General features: G+C 35.4%; 1 protein-coding gene across 5 annotated transcripts in view; it reads right to left on the reverse strand.

Moving 5' to 3' along the window:
- Window positions 1–258: 258 nt before the first annotated feature.
- LOC145999543 (sodium/calcium exchanger Calx-like) overlaps window positions 259–23,558 on the reverse strand; it is a 173,475-nt gene continuing 150,175 nt past the window's right edge. For all 5 annotated transcript variants that reach the window (XM_083136537.1, XM_083136538.1, XM_083136540.1 and 2 more), the window contains 5 exons: window positions 22,114–22,258; window positions 19,134–19,312; window positions 10,874–11,024; window positions 8,283–8,461; window positions 259–3,645 (listed from right to left, as the gene is read on the reverse strand). In XM_083136537.1, coding sequence (XP_082992663.1) covers window positions 3,403–3,645; window positions 8,283–8,461; window positions 10,874–11,024; window positions 19,134–19,312; window positions 22,114–22,258 — 897 coding nt within the window. In that variant the 3' untranslated portion in view covers window positions 259–3,402. The remainder of the gene's footprint in view (window positions 3,646–8,282; window positions 8,462–10,873; window positions 11,025–19,133; window positions 19,313–22,113; window positions 22,259–23,558) is intronic.

Below are 23,558 nucleotides of genomic sequence, written 5' to 3' on the forward strand. Positions count from 1 at the left end.
CCAGAGTGGCGTTTTTTGTAGGGTGGCACGTGGTCAGCACATAGTCCCTTCGATTTTCTGGTGGGAGAGGAATAACAAAGTAGATTGAACAGTGGCATGCCCAAATGGGGTTGATGGGGGTCATACCCCCCCCTTTTTGGCCCAGTGTTGCTAAAAAAAAATAACGTCGAAGGCAGAAAAGGATGGCAAAATGAGGGGCTTCCTCCCCCTTTTTGAAAATTCTGGGCCCACCACTCAGATTGAAATAAAATTACAAAATTTAAGAAACAAATCAAGTCTTTATTTCAGTAGCATGTAAAACACCACAGCATACACCTTTCATTCTTTTCAACAACAATGTTAATACTAGAATGCAACATATTAACTTAAAATTCAACGAAGAAAATAATTGTTAATTTCCAAATGGGTTTACTTACAAACTAACTTCATAGCACATAAATTTCATTCTAGACTTTTTATAAATATACAAGAGTTAGAGGGTACTAGAAACCAAACCTGATAAATTATTTCAAAAGATACAATATGTAAAAATATAAGATTTTCGAACAACCAGTTTTTGCAACTACTTTTATGCATTTAAATGCAAGCTCTGGCCCAGAAAAAATGCATTTAATTCTTAACGAAATTACATTTAGTTTGGTTTATTTCGACTTCAATTCAAATCAAATCTACGTTACTGATGTTATATGAACAGCTTCAAAAACAATTCAAATTTTGTCATTTAATGGAATCAAGATATGTAACTGCAAATATGACAATGCTGATGGGTATTTACAGAGATATAATATGAGAAACACTTCTTATAGTTATAAAATTAATACTAACAAAAAAGTAATGATCTATCTTCCACTAATTGGAATTAACAGAATTTTTAACTGTCTTTTAATGAGAAAGCATCATATTATGCAAATTCAATATGAGATTAGGAATAGGTGTATACATAGCCTAATGAAATCTGGTCAAAGTTTACTTTGTGCTCAGATGGGTTAATCGGAACTGGACCTAGAATTTAAACTGGGATCCGAACCACCGTGTAATGTGAGACCTTTTGATTGCAAGGCGGTAAATTACCATTACACCATCTGAGAGACATTCAAAATTAAATAAATTACAAATCTTATAATAAGTTGAGTTCAAATAACATTTTACTTCCAAATGTGGATCAAATCATTAATATTCCACTTTTTTTTTTAAAGAAAGAATATGACTTGTTAGAAAAATTATGGCAAAGATACAAAAACAATAAATAGATCAGATAATTCCATTGTCATCGAAAAACACTTCACATAATGTAATATTTTAGGCAACAACATTTGTAATCATTGTAACACTTTATATACATACAATCTGATAAAAGTATATTGTAGTTAGTCTGCGAGACGAATCCATGACCACATAGTCAAACAGATTGCGTACCATCCCAAATATCAACCAAAAATATAAACATTTCTAGAAATGTAAAAATTATTTACAGCAGTTATGAAATATTATCAAAGTGATGTTAAAGCAACTGCAATAGTGTTTAACATATTGCAAATTCATATGCAAAGATATTGAATTTATACTGCAAAATACTCAGTTCAGGTTAAAAGTAAATGCAACTAGTAGTAACAAAATACAACCTCTATTAAAATTCAAATACATTAAGTTTGAAAAAGTTATTAATGTACATAAAATCAACGTTAGCAATATCTATCATCTCAATGTTAACATCCACGTAAACCATTAGCTCACGATGATTCTGGTAAAAATATTACATCATTTTCGATAATAAGTTATTACTAATGCAGATCAAGCTGTGATAATTGAAGCTTTGCTTTAAGTCAAGTAAATTAGCCAATTAAAAAGTGCAATAACTTAGTAAGCATTCTTTCATTTGTTCATTTCTCTTACAATACACATACTTATCTATGAATAGCAATATGGACGGAGAAAACTATGCTCAAAGCAAGGCAAGAAAAGCAATGGAGCAGTTCAGACGAAAATTCGAACATACATAACTCGTACAAGTTCCTAAATTGAAACAAAAACATCAAAATTCCTGAAACGAAACGTCATTTCATAAACTGTCAACGAGTTATTTCCAACCTTTGTCAACTTCAGAAATAGACATTCTACAGTAAGGCCTCGGATAGACGAAACTCTATCACATGTCCATCATAAATTTTCCAACAATGATAAAATTTTCATTATTAGTAACATCACAACACAGCTGCCTGAATCATATTGATAAGACATGTATTAGGAAACACAAAGAATCACAACATGTTAAAATTTGTACTACATAATGCACACGTATACATTCAAAAAAGACAAGCGATAGAATTGCGCTTTTACAATAGAGTAACATCAAAATTACATTTGAAAAATATATGAGTGTGTAAGAGATATATATTAAAATATTGCACATAGATGTATCATTTTTCCAAATATATTGAATTCCATACATGTTACATATATGTAAACATGGTTAGGTATATACATCACATATGGGATCGATGGGGTTCTGACACTGTAAAGGAACAAATATTTTGTGCATATTGTAATTATTATTATTCATTTAACAAGCAAGCATTTTGTTTCTGCAATAAATAGCATCAACATCTATGCGCTAATTGTGCACAGTCAGATCACATTATTAGATTCTTTCAAAAAAAATATATACCTTATTCTTGATTAACAATTGTATTGTTGGGCAAGAATATTAAATAGAATAAAGAAATTACTTATTCCATTACATATATATATACACACTTCAACATCCATGCGAACACTCATTTTGCAAATTATTTGCAATGGTATTAAGTACAATTTATATCATAAAATTTTCGACTTACACAATACCTTATGATAAATGGAATGTACTACTTGGAAGCCATAAAAAACAGTATTCCATACTATACAATAATATACTGAGTCAATTAAATGTTTATCATTCTCTTCGAATTTCCAGTTAAATATTTTAAAACTATGCAATGGACCTACAATTTCCGACATAATTTAACTGTATCAAATGTTAATGTAAATGTTTAATGTCAGCACAAATGAGACTGGCTAATACACAGTACACAAAAGTTTCAGAGAAGAGTGTTATTTACAAATGTCTTTACGTTAACGTAAAAATCCACGTCCAGTCACGCTATAAACGAACACGCACACTCAAAAAGCTAATACAAAATACAAACACAATTCATATGTAATACTTAAGCAGTATAAATAGCTGTAACAAACAAAAAATGCAATGACAACAAAATTATGAAAGAGATTCAAATTCCCTAATAGTTTTTATCTGAAGGATGATCAGATGAAGAACACTGCGCAAACATATATTTTTCTTAGATACCTCTCCATTCATATTTGACGACACGTAGATACATAAATTACACGGGAGAAGGTTTTTCTTTAGAAATTGACATTGATGACCTTGTATGTTTGCAAGCACGAGAACATGATGTAAACAAACCACAAAAATACCAGGAAAGCACCTGATAATATCTTCGGTATTTTCGGTCCACCTAATTCCGCATTTCCGAACACTTTGAGGTATCTCCTCATCATGAGAAGTCCGATGGCCATGATAGCAACAATGGAGTAGACGAGTACGCTAAAACCAAGGCTGCCGGAATCAACGACGAATTCTGTTTTCTGAAAATGAGAAATGTGATGCAATTACTAGAATCACTCACAACCAGGCACGTATCTACATTTTTTTTGGGGGGAGGGGGTACGTACCAATAATAATAAAAAAACAATAATAATTCAATAATAATGTTTATAATCATAGATTAAAAGGTAAGAGGTAAATTCATAATAACAATAATAATAAATTATTATTATTTTACAAACAGATAAGGAATATTATGTAATTTTGGATTTGGGTTAGTTATTCAACAGGAGGGGGATTCCAGACCTCCCTGGACCCACCCCCTAAATACGTCCTTGCTCACAACATGCTTTGTTTTCTAAAATCCAGGGATATGCTACAATGTGTTTGTTGAAGGGTAAAGGAATAGAACAAGGAAACGCAAAACTGGAAACAGGATCAGAATATTAAAAGGATTTGTGAAAAAAATTAGCTAAGAGATACAAAAGGATAGAAAACAACACATCAATGTGGAAGAAAAATTAATCAATACCTAACCAACTATAAAAAATATAGATACTTTGTAAAATTCAGGAATATATATTTTGGGGTGTAACCGTAAATGCAAATTATGTAGGACAAACTAAGATTTCTGTACAAGAAATAAATTTCAAACATTTATTTTAGATTTATTAAGATAGAGAAATTTCAGGACGCAACATTCTGCTTCTTCGCTTAAGAAGTGAAACTAATTGAAAGTGCTAACAATAAGTTAGACAGAAAAGTAAATTAAGGCATTAGAATTATAAAAACAAACAAAAAGAGAATGTAAATAACGATGAATTTGAAAATCTTTCTTACGGTCAAGAATAATAAATATTTATAACTGACTACTGAGATTATCGATAAGTCCTGCTTTGTGCTTAGTGAAAAACATAATTGATTTCAGAATTATACCTAAAAAGAATTACCACAAAATGTGCCTGCAGAATTTAAGCAAAATATATTTCTCATGTCTGCAAAGAGAAGTTTGCCTCATTTTGATTTCAGTTGCAGCCCTCAAAATATAAAAAAGTGTAGCTCTAATCTAAAAGTAGTTTTAATCCATTACCTGAAATGCACATTGACTTCACCATATCCTTCCTAAATTTAGAGACTGTATGCTTTCATGATATAAGGAAGCTCATGACCAGTGGTGAACACTCCATATACACAAGTGTAACATGCACTATCACACATATCACACCATCCATACACACATACCTATATACCAGTGACATATACTGGGTTTAAGAAACTATCTCAACAAAGAGTATTCGAATGGAAAAAAAATTGCCGGGGTGAGGTGAGAGAGGCCTTTTCTTGTTCATTTTTCTATTGGATTTTGAAGTGATGTGATTAAAAATAGTGAAGCACCTTGCAGCCAGAGCTGGCAACCACCTGGAAAGAAGGCCTTTCGGTTGGGTTTCATCAGCGTTAAGAGGAAATCGTTTTGTGACAGAGGCAGTAAACAATGAAATAGTCTTACCTGGGGCCTTTAGCACTAACAATTGCTCCACGTGCATGTTCCGTGAAGAAATTTAATTTGAAAATTGGTTTATCAGAGCAAAATTGTAAGAATAGAAATGAAAATAAATCATAAAACATATAACATAAACATAACAAGTGTTCATGGATGTTTGGAAGATTTTTGCAGGTAAGGGGCAAACAAGTTACAAGGTGTGGCTAGAAAGAAACCGGACTGTTGCTACAAAATCTTTTATTGGTTATTTTGTACAATACGAACATTATCCCCTTCAAAGTACTCCCCTGTACTATTGATAATAATAATAATAATAATAATAAATAATAATAAATAATAATAATAATAATAATAATAATAATAATATATCTTTATTGAGCGGGCGAGGTTCAGCGTACGCTGTTCTCCCACCTAACCCTTATCAGAATACAGTCTACAGTTACAAAAGGTATATATGTCCAATAAGAAAAAAAGAAACAAAACCAAAAATAATAATAGTAAATAAGAAAGATGAAAGAAAAACGTATGGACAATTTGAAATCAGATAAGAACTGTAAAGATACAATTAATGAGTATATGTATACACATAAAACTAAATTCTAAATACAATTTTAAGTATATATATATAGGCACACACACATGTACACATAAATGCATATTTGTTAATGTTTGATGGTGCAAGAATAGAAATATTATGACATGAAGTAATATCAAATTCTTACATTGACATTAATACATTGTGGGATGTATTTTTATTCGTGTGTGCTTCTAGATTCAAACTGTTTACATAGTAGATAGTCCTTTGCTGTGGATTTAAGAGCATGCAGTGTTGATTTTTTAGTTAATTTATTCCAGGTTGAAACTGCATTTACCGAGAATGATGATTTTAAGGATGCGGTACTGTAAGGACATGTAAAAAGTTTGTTATGCCCTCGCGTGAAGTGTGAGTGTATTGAGTGCCTATTTTAAGTTTTCTAAATAGATAATCTGGTTTACTTACTTTCAAAATTTTGTTTATGAAGGTGATATAGTGCAGATGCCTTCTTCTGTCCATTGTTAATATTTTCTTTGTGTTCAAATGAGGCAGGATATGTTCATATTTTCTTATGTTCAATGCAGATCGTATACAAGAATTTTGCATCACCTGCATTTTCCTTTTATCTCTGACTGAGACCCCAGGACCATAAACTACATCACAGTAATCAAAGAGTGACCACAATAAGAGCTCAACGAGCTTCAGTTTAACTTTTTCTGTTAGATAATTTTGAGACCTATATAAATTTCTGAGAATGTAGAATGATTTTCTACACAGTCCATTGATGTGTTCTGTCCAAGTAAGAGAACTATCAATCACCAAACCCAGGTTTTTAGATATTGTTTTATGCGGTATGCACGTCCCACGTATCTTTAAGACTATGTCGTTATACTTGTCATTTGTAATTGTTTGTCTGTTCCCCAGTAACATGTATGTGGATTTTTTGGGATTTAAAATCAGTGCATTGGAATCACACCAGGTGGAAATTCTTTTTAATTCATCGTAGAGGACCATAACATCACGTCTAACTGTAATTGGCGTGGTAGGTAGGTATATCTGTGTGTCATCAGCATAGAAATGATATGTACATGTTTGTATTACTCTCGATAAGTCTGCTGTGTATAAAGTAAACAATAGTGGCCCCAATATTTATCCCTGAGGCACCCCAGTTTTTATTGGCACAGATTTTGAAAATGATAGTGGAGTGCCAGGCATTTGTACTTTCTGGTGTCTGTCTGTAAGATACGAGTTGAACCACTTGATTGCTAATGGGCTGAAGTTATAATATCTGAGTTTAGCTAAAAGTAGATCATGCCGTACACTATCGAAGGCTTTGCTGAGGTCTAAGAGGACTAGTATGACTGCACTCCGTTCATCCATGAAATGAAGGAAGTCATCTACTACTTTTGTGAGTGCAGTGGCAGTACTATGTTTACTGCAAAAACCTGACTGTAATTCTAGTAATATATTGTTCGCATCAACAAATTTGGTGAGTTGCTGACACACTACTTTTTCAATAATTTTGGAGACAACAGGCAGCAAGCTTATTGGTCTAAGATCATCAAGACTTTGAATATTCTTACACTGCTCCATACGAATCTTTCATTGCTGGAAGCAGTGCTGGAAATCATTTTCTGAAACCATGTTCATGACCTCCGTCGCTTTTCTTTTCACAGATCCTACGGTCGTAAATCTGGTTCCTTTCAGTGTTGATTTGACCTTTGGGAATAAAAAAACAAAAGTCACACGGAGTGAAATCCGGTGAATAGGGTGGATGTTCTAACACTGGGATCCCATACTTTGCCAATAAAGCCTTGATTGACAATGTCGCGTGGGCAGGAGCATTGTGCTGATGAAGAATCCATGACTTGCTTTTCCACAAATCAGGTTGTCATCTTCTTACTCGCTCATGGAGGCTCATCAGCACCGTAATGAAATAATGTTGGTTGACAGTTTGACCTTCCAGTACCCAATTCGAATCAATTCACCAACATTTGCATGTTTGATTCCGTTTTTGACATGCAAGGCCATCCAGGATGCAAGTCATCCGCAATCACTTCTCATCCCTCTTTAAACCTTTGAAACCCCTCAAACACTTGCGTGCGTGATACTCATCTCCGTACACTTCCCTCAACAAACCATAAGTTTATGTGGCGGATTTTCAGAGTTTCATAAGAAATTTCACATTGATACACTGTTCCACTTTCACACTTAACATTTTTCCGACGGAGCACAGATGTATGGTTCACTTCGTCCACAAGCTATAGCGGAACTGACTGCCCCACACCCTGGGCAATCACACAGTCGATAGGCAGGATATCACATTATACACTCATGCACCGCTTGAGCTTCACGCGCTTGCCGTTTGTCGACAGCAACATCAATCCGGTTTTTTTCTAGCCACACCTCGTATATTTTTCCCATAACAGTGTTGCCCCTTCAAAAAACACTTATTCAGTTTCAACTTATCATCTTCCTGCAACGCCTGAGCATAAAATAGACTTAACAAAATATTATATATTATTACTATTCTCTTTCTTAAGAATGTAATGTAATGTTGCAACTAATTGTAAAAATACGTACAGGTGAATATAACTACTGCACCAGCTTCTAGCTTACTGATTCATGTACGCCGTACTTACATTTGCTGCATGGTAGATAGCTGCCATAAGCCAGGGCAGTCCGAGCCCTAGGAACACGTTGACTGAATTGCTGCCTGTGACGTTGCCTATAGCGTTGTCTGCATATTTCTCCTGCATGGCTGCAGTCTTGCTCGCAAAAGTATCAGGAAGGGATGTGCCCATTGCTACAAGTGTAATGGCTGTAAAGAAAAAAATACTGCTTTAATGTTGCTTACTAATTGGGTGATTTTTTTTTGTATGTATGCATTGCTTGCATTGTACAATTATCTTGTAGTCTACGGTTATTACAAGCATAAAAACACAATTTTTCGTTGTGACGTTCCAGGAGAACACACGCTCTCTCTTTCAGACATTTATATTTAGTTTGATTCAAGATACAGTTATAACAATGGTTAAAAATTTTAAACAAAAAAGAATCAGTTATACAATGGACGTCAATGTTACATTGTTGTAATACAGTAACTTAACTGTGAAACAAGCAGTCTCTGTTTTATTATTATTATTTCAGATAAAAAAAATCATCACATTTTTTTAAAATTATGAATCCAAAATATCATCAGGCAATTCAAAATCATCATTGCTTTCACAGAGATTCTTGAGGTTTTCCGTTACATTAAATTTCCTGACATTTCCCCATTTTCTAGACACGTAGCAACCCTGTACCAGTTTCGGGGTGACGTGTGGTCAGCACAACACACCCACAGTCATTGTTTTAAGTTTCTACAACCAGGTTATGCTACTCATTCGTAGATCCCCAATTTCCTCATGATGCACGATGGTGGGTGACCACCGGTCCCACACATTGGCCAAAATCTCAGGAGAAAAGTTGTTAAGCTTCCCCCAGGAGACTGGAACCAGTGCATGCGAGCCAAAAGCTGGTGCCTAAAACTACACAGCCACAGGCCAAACTGATTAACTGACAATAGCTTTTTTAAAATTAAAAGGAGGATAATGCCATGTCCTGTACACAACATTTTTATTTGTATGTAACCTTAATATGCTCAGCAGAGAAATTACCTCCCCGATGGGATAGGGATGACAATGTTGCCTTGTAATCAAGGGGTCTTGAGTTCAATCCACACTGGGGGCATGTAGCCGCTTGAATCCTACTTTAAACTGTAAGTTCTTTCCCGATCAGTCTATCTGAGAATACAATGGACTTAAAACAAATATTGGCGTAAGTCCTGAAGCTTTCCTGGCGACGAATGATGAATAAATTATCTTGGGCTATAGACCAGGTCAATTCTGGAACAGTGTCCAAGTTTTTTTCTACCCTGAAGACGAGAGTGATGTTATCTCTTGAAAACTTTGAAACTGTTCCAGAATGGACCTGGATGATAGCCCAAGAGAACTTATTCATCAAATATTGACATACAGTAGACTCGCGATTATCTGAGCTAATTGGGACCGAGATTACCTCGGATACGGAAAAACTCTGATAATACGGAGATAATATGCTAATCGGTCGTAAATGACGAAACAACACTTAAAACTGTATAGTAATTATTTATTACTAGTACAATATAAATGAGAAGATTACTTTTTCCGCTTAGAACAGGCATACACAGATTTAAACACCACCGTAACAATCGGATACACCGACAATGTAACGAACACGTGCAGCGCGGATGGTGACTTGACTCCATAAACAAACAGGGGGGTGCATTATGAAGCGCGATGTTTTCCAACCACTCCCTCTGTTAACCCGGAGCCTCGGTTAATCGCGAGTCTACTGTATTGACACGACAGAGAAAAAGAAACAAGTTGTTTTCACAAACTTCCTGTTTGCATCTTCAAACACAAATATTCACATCAAAGTTAAGCAAATCCATTTTTTAGGAGCTGGTCACCGTAAAGAAACACGGAAATAGATTTCATTACCTTTTGATGTCAATTATTAGGCTTCTGAAGCTGAGAGTATGAAATTTGTGAAACAGAAACAATTGTTGTGCTGCACATAACAAGATTACAAATTAAGTATTAAAATCAGGAAGTTGAAATTATAGATTTGCGTGTCTTTTGATAGATAGTCTAATAATTTCATGATAGATCATATTTAGTCGCAGACCTTCTTGGTTGTAATGATTCCATTAAAAGTCAATGGCATTGTTACAGCCAAGATCGATTGTTTATTTTACTTCGCTCTTCTGCCAGTTTTGGCTAATTGCAAAAATAAGGATGAGTGATGATATGATGAAAGGACACTCACAAAGAACACCCATGCCCCGGCCCGGATTTGAACCTGGGACCCCCGGCATCGTAGCATGCTGTGCTAACCACTCCACTCCAACACAGACTGGCATTACAGCCAAAACGTTTCCGTGAACATACAACAAAGTAACAACACAAAAGTTCCACAGAAGTAATACATATTAGCATAAGAAGTTAATTTCAACCGTGTTTGTGCTAGGAATTTAAATTCTACATAGATATTGGATCGGAAATACACAAAACACAGATTAGACCGAATATTTGGAACTGGTCATAAAAACGTGGTCAATACTATGCACAGGAATCTTGTTGTCATATATTTAGGAAATATCTCCCATTACTCTCCTTGAAATAACAATGCAATAATGCTGTTTCATTACCTGTAATGCTGTCTTCCAAACCAACCAAGCAGCCAAAGATGGATGCCAAGTCACCGATGACTGCTGTCAACAAACCAATCATGCCAAGCGAGACGACAAAACACAACCAACCTCCTAACATTCCTGCAGGGGGGACGAGGGAAAAGAAAATCTGAAAGAAAATAAAGCATATTTATTTCAGAATTACGTGAGGAATAAGTTAATGACTCTCTGTGTCAATACAAAAACAAAATGGACCAGATAACGTCATCTTACGTAAAATGTAAATACAGGATGTCCAAAAATGATTATCAGGGTTTCATAGTCGTTTGATTTCCCTTATATGTGGGGTGCAAGGACAAAGCTTATGTGGGAGTAAACAACATCTCAACATGTTTACATAGTGTACCTTTTAAATGTTTAACCTTTAAACAGCCGATCCGGTTTTCGAAAGTAACCCCTCTCTCGCTGCAGCCTTTGCGCCCGATTTTTAAATTTTTACACTTATTTCAGAAAAACGTTATATATATATATCTGAGACTAATTGAGCAATCTACTTCGGATAACTTTCGTTTGAAAGCAAAAACATCGGAGCACGCTACCATGTACAATTCAGAAAGCCCAAGTGAGAAAAACGGGGTTGGGAGGGGCCAAGTCCCCAAATTTCAATGAAAAAAAAAAACTGGCGTTCGCCCCCTCTTCTCCCGTTTTTTTGGAAAACGGGCGCAAACTTTTGCATTGTTTTCAAAGAGTATGCTACCTTCATTTGGTGCAAAGGTACATAAACCTTAATCTTAAAACTCAGCTAGCTTATCTACAGGGTAGGGTTCTTTGTAGACAACGAAACCAGACAGGATGCCTTCCAATTTAGACGTTTAAACGAATATATTATTTAAACACAGGATACATGGAGTAAGAATTTTACACGATAAGCTACATTCTTCTATAATTTTCTCGTTACAGTCAATTTTCATCTCAATATTCTTTTTATTATTTATTTTCTTTATTTGGATATTCTTCTATATGTACTTCCTTCGTAGTGGGCAGATCTGGATCGGGACTTCCTTCTCAATGGGCGGTCTGGACTTCCCTCTTAATGGACGTTCTGGGTCGGGACTTCCTTCTTGATGGACGGCCTGGATCGGAACTTCCTTCTCAATATGGACGGTCTGGATCTAGACTTCCTTCTTATCTTCTTTGTAAACTTCCCTCTGGATTTCAATTTATTTAGGTTTTGACTATTTAACGAATGCCTTTATCCTTTTCCAACTTTTTCCTCCAAGCTTTGGGAATAATACTAATATCCTCCCTTGGGGCTTCGATCGGAACGCGCCACCACTAACTAGGTACAACAGAGTGTATACTTGGTGCAGCCGATTGACATGCGCATCCAAGTAGGTGCTACAGTTAAACTGCGCAACCAAAAAGTGCTGTGGGGCGTCGATCAGAACGCGCTCGCCACTGATGTAAACAAAATTTCCGCTACGGGAATGGTAAATCAACCAAACAGATGCAATATCTGTTCATAGACAGAAACTTGTATCAGTGCTTTGACTTCCTTAATTTTCATATTAACTTACATGTGATCATTGATTTGATTTATAAGATATATATATATTAATTTACTTCTTTCATATTTATTTTTTGTCTTCTTATAATATATTCTATTGTTTTTCATCTTTCCAATTTGCTTTGCTCTTATTTATAAAGTTATTCACATATATTATGCCAATTCTTAACCTTGCATGCCTGGTGCTGCCATCTCTATTCGTCTTTGGCAAACTATCCACATTACTTGGTCCTATTGGGTACGTAACACAATATTCCCCCCGTTGGACATAAAAAAAATTTTCATCGTAAAAATATGAAGATAGAAAATTTTTCTTCTTCCTAAATTTCTTCTTTTCTCCATCTATTCTTCAATCTTCATCAATTTTCATGTTGGATTCACAAAACTCACTATGTATACACCGCTCTCCTTTTCAAAGAATATATTTAGCATTCGCAGCATCTTCGTTTGGCTTCTGTTTCATTGCTTTCTTTTCAGGAACTAGCATGTTTATTTGTCCTAAAATGCTCTATTTTTATAATTTCTGTAACACTCAACTCTTTTCTTGTCGGAAGATTTCAGTCTTTTTCTGTACATGACAAACATATATTATGGATGGTCTAGGCTCTTCATAAATGAATTACTGCATTTCAAATAGCACATTTTTCGCTTCTTCTGTCTCTTTTTTTTCGGGACATTCTTGCGTGCATCATCTTTGTCTCATGTATCATCGACATATGCATTATAATTATCTTTCATTTTCTCTATTCATTTCTATAACTCACATGTCTCATAACTTCTTCGTCTTATACACGGGATTCTCATTTTTAATGCACATTTTTCTGCTTCATAATTGCTTTTTCATAGGAACACCTAGCATATTCATTTACATTATTTGTCTTCTTACCTTCCATTCGTTAATGTAGATCATGTCCAGCCTACTTTTTCTGAAACGTTGTTCAACCATTGGAGTTACATATCCAGCTTTTTGGTAAGGTTGAGTCGTCAATGAAACTTATTCCTTAGAGATTCATATCCCCATCAACAGTTCCTATTATATTAATTCCATTTCCTACTGCGATGACTAACTTTATTCTTATCCTTGTCCGATGTCTTCAAGTGAGCTTGTGAGTCTCTTATCTGAATAATCTTTTGGGCTCTATTTAACTTCTCAACCTATACTTTCCTCTTCGAACAAAATTTCTGTTTTATCTATATAGATTATTTGATCAATTATAATTTCTCCTATTTACAAATATTTACATATAGTTTACTTCGATTTACAGTTTAACTATATTATTACATTTTCATCTGTTTGCCATTATATCTTGTGCATTTTGGCGATCTTCTTCCACCAATCTATCCGGAAACCTTCTCTCATCGTTAAAGTCTACATTTCTTGGGCCATTGTCTTCCCGTAGTCTGTCTTGGAATCTTCTTCCGTCATTGTAGTGATTTCTGGCTAATTCTATGGCTTCGTCTCTTTCTACATCCGGAAGTGCATTTCTTCTTTCCATTTCTTCATTGGGCACACTTATTCGGTATTCTCTTTCGTTCTGTTCATATATGTTCCTCCATCGCTGATTTCCTCCTCTTCCGTATCTTCGGAAATTATTTCGGCCTCTCAAGTTTCTCCAATTTCCTCGATATCTATCATCGTTTCTCTCTCTTTCTTCCACAGAGTCTATGTTTCTTTCATATCTTCCATTGTTTCTTTCATATCTTCCATTGTTTCTTCCTACGTCTCTTCTTTCTGCACTTGGTCTCTGGTTTCTAACTTCTATTCTTCTTACATCAAATTCCTGTCTCCGGAACTTTGGTTTTGAGCGCCCTTCTTCTTCTGAATGTTGCCTCTTTCCATAGAATCTTCCTTCCTTATCGTTCCAGGAATTCTGAGTTTTTGTTAGCACATCTTCGGTTCTTAGATATTCAATCAAATCATCAACTGCTTTTATCTTAACCGCTGCTATAGCTCTCTGTATTCTTAATGGCAATGTTTGGACAACTTGTTTAACCAGCTCCTCTTCACTGCATCCTTCCTTTAGGTTTTTGAAGCTTCTAAGAGTCTCCCATGTATGTTCTTCCAGGCTGTCGACTTTTGACCAATCTACATATCTTCTTTTTAATGCTTCTAGCTGCCTTTCCTTTATGTCTTCACTGCAGTAGTAGTTCAGGAATTTTCGGCTGAACTCCTTAAAATTTCTAAATTTGTGCTCATTTAGTTGGTACCATCCTGCTGCCGACTGTTCAAAACATGCCTCTATGACGTTCAAAATCATTCCTTTGGGGATCCTCATAAGTCTGACATTTGTTGTTAGTTCCCTTAAAAACTTTCTGGGACATTTATCAGATATATTCCCATTGAATTTTGGAAGATGCTGCAATTCTTGTGGCCTAGGTATCCTGGTCCTATAGTTCTCGTCTCTCGGGAATTCATTTTCCAATATGTCTAAGAGCCTTTCATTATTACTTCCATCTTCGCTATTCTTCCATTTCCTTTTCTTGTGACCTCCCGCTATTCTATATCTATTATGTTTCTCTTCTTCCTCCGTCGTCGATTCATCGCTTGAACTCTCTTCTCTCAGCTCTTTCTTAACCTTCGTTTCTTCACTTTCTCGAAACCTAGGATTTATGTTTCCTTCTTTGATTAATAGCTTTCCTAACTTTCTTTCCACTTCTTCTACTTTCTTTTCTGTCTTCTCTATCTTTGACACTGCCCCATTTAATTTTCTGTCTAATTCCTTTCCTTTCTTATCTGATGCATTAATTTTATTTTGATTTTCCGCAATGTCCTTCTCCATACTGCTAGTTTTTTCTTGAACTCCTTGCAGTTCCCGCGTACTTACTTCTCTCAGTTTTAGAACTTCCTTTTCCATTCTATTGCATGTTTCCCAGCTTCTATCTTCCATTAGAACCTTTGCTTCCTCTATCTTGCTTTCATTTGCATCTACTCTAGAAGATACTGCTTCTATTTGCGATTTATTTTCAACAATTATTCTTTCCATACTGTCGGTTCTGTGTATATTCTCCTCTCTAAGTTTTGAAACTTCTTCCTCGATCTTCCTATTTATATCCACGCTTTTGTTTTCAATTAGCAGTGTTGTTTCTTCTATCTTCTTTTCCAATGATCTTCTATTTTCTTCACATGTCTCGGTTATTTTCTCGTACATTTTCTTGCTTTCATTTCTTACTTCTTCTAACTTTTCTTTCACTTCCTTGTTATTTTTTTCTAACTTTTCTTTTACTTCTCTGTTATTTTCTTCCAACTTTTCTTTTACTTCTCTGTTATTTTCTTCCGCCTTCCTTTTACTTTCTTCAATCTTCTTCAGTTCTCTGTTATTTTCATTTATCTGCATTGACAGCTTTTGGAACATTTCCATCAAGTTTATTTCTTCTGTCTTCTTCTGCTTTTCTTTTAGCTTTTCCTTCTTGCATTCCTTACATGTATAATCTTCTTCCCATTTACTTATTGATATGTATTTCTCCTTTCTTATTCCTTCGCACGTCCAATGTTTCATTTCCTTACATGTGACACAGAAAATAATTTCTTCCTTGTTTCCTTCCTCTCCGCAACAAATGAAAGTTTCCCTTTTTTCTCCATCTTCCTTCATTGTAGCTTCCCCATTCTCATTTCCATCTTTATCCTTTTCCTCCATTTTCAATTATTCTTTCTCTCTTCGCTGTCTGGTTCCTAATTCTCTAGCCCCAAAAGTTGGTCGCCATTTATTTAATGCTACCTTCATTTGGTGCAAAGGTACATAAACCTTAATCTTAAAACTCAGCTAGCTTATCTACAGGGTAGGGTTCTTTGTAGACAACGAAACCAGACAGGATGCCTTCCAATTTAGACGTTTAAACGAATATATTATTTAAACACAGGATAAGGATAAATAAGAATTTTACACGATAAGCTACATTCTTTTATAATTTTCTCGTTACAGTCAATTTTCATCTCAATATTCTTTTTATTATTTATTTTCTTTATTTGGATATTCTTCTATATGTACTTCCTTCGTAGTGGGCAGATCTGGATCGGGACTTCCTTCTCAATGGGCGGTCTGGACTTCCCTCTTAATGGACGTTCTGGGTCGGGACTTCCTTCTTGATGGACGGCCTGGATCGGAACTTCCTTCTTGATGGACGTTCTGGATCGGGACTTCCTTCTCGTCTTCTTTGTAAACTTCCCTCTGGATTTCAATTTATTTAGGTTTTGACTATTTAACGAATGCCTTTATCCTTTTCCAACTTTTTCCTCCAAGCTTTGGGAATAATACTAATATCCTCCCTTGGGGCTTCGATCGGAACGCGCCACCACTAACTAGGTACAACAGAGTGTATACTTGGTGCAGCCGATTGACATGCGCATCCAAGTAGGTGCTACAGTTAAACTGCGCAACCAAAAAGTGCTGTGGGGCGTCGATCAGAACGCGCTCGCCACTGATGTAAACAAAATTTCCGCTACGGGAATGGTAAATCAACCAAACAGATGCAATATCTGTTCATAGACAGAAACTTGTATCAGTGCTTTGACTTCCTTAATTTTCATATTAACTTACATGTGATCATTGATTTGATTTATAAGATATATATATATTAATTTACTTCTTTCATATTTATTTTTTGTCTTCTTATAATATATTCTATTGTTTTTCATCTTTCCAATTTGCTTTGCTCTTATTTATAAAGTTATTCACATATATTATGCCAATTCTTAACCTTGCATGCCTGGTGCTGCCATCTCTATTCGTCTTTGGCAAACTATCCACATTACTTGGTCCTATTGGGTACGTAACAAGTAGACCTTTTGCAACAAAGTGAAACTTGTCCCTAGTTCTCATACAGGCTGAAATATGACGCACAATCCTGCATTTTGGCTAAAAATAGCTAATTTGCATATTAGAGAAAAAGGAAGGGGGAGGGGGTTTTCTTCCACATGACATTTCAAAGTCTTATCTCAACATCTGTCAGCGTTTACAACCTTACATACAAGTATGAAGGTCCTAAAAGCACGTGAATGTTGTAATCGACACCATGGGACATATATGACCCATTGGCTGTTTTCGCCTATACTTTCTATGGGTCATATATAACCCATTGGCTGTTTAAAGGTTAATGTGAGCACCTTTCATGATACGACACACATCCATCCGGTGGTCCAATGCTTCTCAATACTTTCGTTTGACACACTTAAGACGTCCATAACTCTTTCCTTTGGAGACACATCCAGTTCTTTGAAACTTATAAAACCATCGACGAATGTTGTTATGAGACGGAAGATCACTTCCAAATCACCATCAAAAATCTCGAACTGAAACAGCGGATCCACACCTTGCAAATTCAACGACACAACAGGACTTCTGCACGGGAGTCGCCATCTTGTAATACACCTACACTGCTGTGACTGATGGGAAGGAAACAAATGATAAACAACCAGAGTAGCAAACTTCCACAGCCGTTCTTATCATACATGTACGATATAAACATTCACCTTTGTCAATTGCAATATACCAACTACTTGAAACACCGATAATCATTATGGGACACGGCATATAATAAAATATAACTTTATAACATGTTCTTCCAGTTCAAAAGTTAGTTTTTAACTTTTCATCGTTTAATCGCCACATGTGCATGTCACATAGTAAAACAAATGATAGCGATCAGAATCTTTGGACATAGAATTTGAATTTGAATTTGAATAGGTTGAATTTTGTTTTTATGTCCGTACTTTGCAACGCTGTAGTAAATATTCTCAAGTGTAATATTTTGACTGTAATGCACAAATCAGTAACAACTAATCAGAACTTTTCTTCAAGCTTAAAAAATGTTTGCTAAACTGTTACAAAGAAATGATGTGCATCGATTTGGACTATACAAATTTAATGTATATTTATGAGTATTCCATACATCCTAATCTTGCATCACACATATTACCTAGTAATAAATTATTTTTAAGTACCAGTAATACCTGCACATTTTTTAATGGTTGATCTCCACTTTTTTGCAAAAAAAAAAAAAAATTAACATAATATGCAATATGAGGTGATATACAGTAAGTGACAGCAAAGTAATGGTATTTCCTGATATCAGATATGAATAACATTTTACAGGTAGAAAAATCTATATGATAACTTGATGCAAACATATACAGAGTGTCCCAAAATAGTGTTTATGTTCTTTGAATGTTATTAACAGAGAAACTATTAAAGATAACTTTACTGGACTTTTTGTATTTGAAGGTTCAATATCTACACTGAGTGTGTGTGTAGGCATTCTGTTGTTTTTAGTTCCATCACAGCCCACCAGGTGGTAGGCACTAGTTTACCAAACTGGCAGCGGTGAGCAATATTTCTTTTATGCAATATCAGAAGTGTCAAATTACCACCCAGATCTCACAATTTAACACAGTTAGTTTTCTACCTCTGGGATACTGAAGAACGATGTATACCCCACAAAACCATGGTCACAGGATGACATGAAACATACGATTGACCCTACCTGTGCTTCCCTTCCTGTGGAAACCATATCCGCTGTCTGTTGATTTGTTGATCTGTTCTACAGCATTGCAGACAAAGTATTGCTGACAATGAACATCTATAACTTTAAGGTATGTGGCACGCAAAAAAGTTCATGCTTGCCGTTATTAGTGTTCCCATTATTAACGTTCAAAGAGTGTAAACATTATTTTGGGACATACTGTAGAAGATTTGGAAAATTAAAACATTTCTCTACCTTCCAGCCGAACGTAAGGAAATGCATGAAGTAGTCTACGCCTGTGGCCGTTTCCAAATCTCCACCGTTCACATTCATGGCATCCCGTATCTGCTTCCCCCATGTGTCCTGATGCACTTTCAAAGCGTCCATGTTGGCGTTTGTCAGCATCATCAAGTGGCCCATCACGCTGTTGAAATCTGTAAGAAAGCATCAGTTAAGCTACAAATTGTTTCTTTGTTAATGAAGATCTCACATAATGGTTAGAGCTCTCACCTTTGGTGTGACCGGTCCCAGGTTCGATTCCCGATGGGAGCTCTAAAAATTCCTACGCTGAATGAATCATTTGATTTATTTTACTTCCCGTTTCTGTCACTTTTGGCTATTTGCAAAGATGATTGTGATTAGCGATAAGACGAAGAGTATGAACGGACACAAATACACAGACAGGAAACAACACAAGCACCACAGATGATTATACTGGCACCAGAGCCTCGTTAGTCTGCAAGAACACAGTCCAGGGTGTACTATGTGGAAGTGAGATTGACATTTTGGGGTCTTTGGAAAGGGTCACCTCTTGACCTGGCACATAAGGACAACTGAAGAGTTACTTAAGTAATAGCATATATATTTATGTACATACAGAAACAGCATGCTAGGTATAGAATGAACATACTTGAAGGCTACAGTAACACAATAGCTTTCGCCAGGATAAATGACTGGATAGGGAGAAAGCCTATATACGAGGGTCATTCGGAAAGTAACGGCAGTTTGGCTGTACATTAAAAAACTCGCATAGATACAAAATATTTTTACTTTACATCTGAAAGGTACAGCTGTCCTCTATTTTTCAACATAGTCGCCATGTAAATTCAAGCACTTGTCATAGCATTTCACTAACTTACAAATCCCTTCTGCATAAAACTTTGCCGCCTGGGAATTCAACCAACCTGCCACAGCATTTTGAAGATTCTCATCGTCAGCGAAGTGCTGTGCCCCAAGCCAAGCACAGAACTTCCGCTAGCCTAATTTTCCGGTGACAACTTCATACAAAACAGTCTGAGAAATGTTCAGAAAGTTTTCAGATAGTTCCGAGATTGTGAATCAACGGTTCTCACTAACTTTGTTGTCAATTTTCTTGACGAGATCATCACTCACTACACAAGGCCTACCACTCCTAGGTTTATCATGAATGTTTGTTCTTCCTTCTTTGAAAAATCTGATTCACTGACGCACAACACCTTCACCCATAATGTTTGGGTCCTTAACAGCACAATTCACAATGAATGTCTGCCGCTGACAGATTTATCTTATCACTCCGCGTACCTTGCATTTGGCGGGATTTCCGATGGCAGCACACATTTTGTGACGTTATAACCAGCACACGTGTGGCACCAAGATGCTCTCGCTAGAACAGCTGGGAGATTACTGAATCACAGATTGCGTGATGTAACAATGGTTGCGCTCTGCCCACTACTACTAGTGCCATGCCACAACGGCTGTTACTTTCTGAATGACACTCTTATAACAAGGTTCTTTGGATCTCAGGATCAAATTTCTTTAGAATGGATTTCTATCTTCCAATAGTCTATCATTAAACATACCAACTGATTTCTAAGCTTCCATTGCTTACTGGATTTCTTTGATTTATTGTTGTTCCAAACCAGATAGTCTTGCAATTTATTTATACATTGTCTACATTTAAACATTATTTCCTTTTGACAAAGACACCCGTATATTTGTGTCAAAACTTTAAAATTAAAAAAAATTGCCAGCCTCTGTGGCAGAGTGGTTAGCACATCACGCTACGATGCCAGGGGTCCTTGGTTCGAATCCTGGCTGTCCATTCATCAGTTTCATTACATCATTGCTCATCTTCATCTTCACAAAAGACGAAGTAAAATAAAGCAATTATTTTCCTGTAATTTACTGTTATTACAAGCATAAGAAAACAGTTTTTTCGTTGTGACGTTTCAGGAGAACACACGCTCCCTTCATCAGACATTTATTTTCATTTTGACTAAAGATACAGTTATAACAATGGTTAGCTAACAAAAAGAATTCATTATATAATGGATGTTGTCAATGTTACATTGTTGTAATATAGCAACTTAACTGTGAAAAGAAGCAGTCTGTTTTATTTTTATTTCAGATAAATTTTGATCACATTATTTTTTTTATTTAAAATTATGAATCCCAAATATCATCAGGTAATTCAAAGTCATCATTGTTTTCACAAAGTCTCTTGATGTTTTCTGTTACATTAAATTTTAAAGATGGTGGCTTACTCCATTAGTGAAAAAGAAAACTCCATACTGTTACCATTTTCATTATTTAATTTATTCCAGCATTCTTCTGCAATGAACGAAGCTTCCCAGACATTCAACTCTATGTTTCCCGTCAATATTTTTAAAACCCTTCTCGTTTTAATCAAATGCTTCTCTTCGATGATGTGAGCTGACGACACATTTGGGTGTTTGACAAACCAATCAATCAAAATAAAAGAATACAACTACAAAAGGTATTTGTTTTAATTTAGAATATAACACATATAACTCATAGTTTGTTTTAGGAAGCAGAGAACTTGAACTGTTATCACTTTAATTTGTTGAGGAACTTTTCAAGTTCTGATTCAACCAAACTGTATAGTAAAGTAGAACAAATTGTAATAAGGGATTTGTTTCCTGTCTTCCGTACAGTTGATGCACTTTTAATATAAGATTACAGTGGAACCCCATTTTTATTTTCCTGGATTTTACATTATCCCGCTTTATACATACAATTTGATGGTCCCAACATAGTAAAATGCTATGAAATTTTCCTTGATTTTATATTTTCCTGCATTTTAAGTTCTTTTCAGCTTGATCCCCTGAAAAACGTAAAATTGAGGTTCCAGCCAAACTGAAAATTACTGACCATAAACAACTGTAGTCTCTATTCAAAAATTGATCCCCATATAGTAAGACAATGTTATAAACACAGAAACTTGCACAGCACTTACCATCATCATTGGTGATCGTGATAGCCACTCGGTTAATGTTGCCAATTCTAGCTCCACCCGTAGCATCATAAAGTTCCACCTCAAAGCACTCATCTTTCTCGGGATCCATGTCATCTATTATTGGGATTTCCAGCATTCTTAATGTCTGGAAAATAATATTCATGGATAAACAGGGAATATTTGTAAGGTAACACGGAATTCCCTTTTCTGATTGCAAAAAGTATTCCTAAAGGATGTTATCCGGAGGACGGAAATGAAAAAGCGAAAATCAGATGAAATATACAGGGTGTACCAGAAGTGATAATGCAAAACTGAAACGATGAAAAGTACACGATAGAAGAAGCAAAAAAAGTCCCAGTAAGCATGGGTTCGTAAACGAAACGTTTGCGAGATAATTGCAAATGTATGATTATGATCCGCCACTGACTTTACTATTTGTACACATCGTACAGTTGTCTCCTTGCACACTCCCAGGTTTCTTTGTTAAAACTGAACACTGTCGAACTGTACTGTACAATAAAGTAGTCCTTGTTAATAAAAGCAACAGTAATGTCTAGCGAGGTGAACCTTTTAATTCTGTTATTTGTTACTAAGTAGAAGTATGGCACCTCACATGTGAAAAGCATATGATGTTTGGCGGATCGTAAGCATACATTCACAATTATCTTGCAAAAGATTAGTCTCTCGACCCCATGTTTACTGGAACCGTTTTGCTTCTCCAATCGTGTACTTTACCAGGGTGGCTACAAACAAGCAGAAATGAAATTCCCTGACTTTTCCAGGTTTTCCAGGACAAAATTTACATTTTTCCCTGACAATTACAAACTAAACTAAATCGATGTTTTTGCAAATGGAAATAATAAACTCATACAGATCCAGGTTTGGATTTGTTAAGTACCAATATTATCTTCTATGAAATTGACTCAATTTCTCTATTCTCTATGATTTGAATTCAAACTGCAAAATAGTGAATTTGGAAAATTATTACAACACAACCTAAGGAAGGATTACGGAATTTTGTCATACGCAGTAAGTTTAAAATAAAATACTTGATTATTTTTAAAGTTACGACTAAATGAAATTAGAGTGAAGAGTGATTGATTAAGAAATACAATTTGTAATTTATCAGTCTCCTTATACATTCTCGGTTGTTGCTGTTATTTTTGTATCAGCAATTAGTAAAAATATATTATTTGTTTTAAGAAAGAAAATACTGAAATCTACTTACGAATTGGTATATTACACTATATCCCATAATACATAGTTAGAACAGTAACAGTGATAATGAAATGTCTTTCTTCTTATCAAAGATTTTTATATTACTTAATTGTGAATGTTATAAAAAGATGACAGTCACAATAACCTCCCCTCCTGGGGTGAAGAAAATATAGACATCATACTTTGGTGGCTTAAAAAGATACAAGATCTTAAATATACACATTGAA

Source organism: Lepisma saccharinum, chromosome 15 (genome assembly GCF_977018435.1).
Source record: "Lepisma saccharinum chromosome 15, izLepSacc3.1, whole genome shotgun sequence".
Lineage (NCBI taxonomy): Eukaryota > Metazoa > Arthropoda > Insecta > Zygentoma > Lepismatidae > Lepisma > Lepisma saccharinum.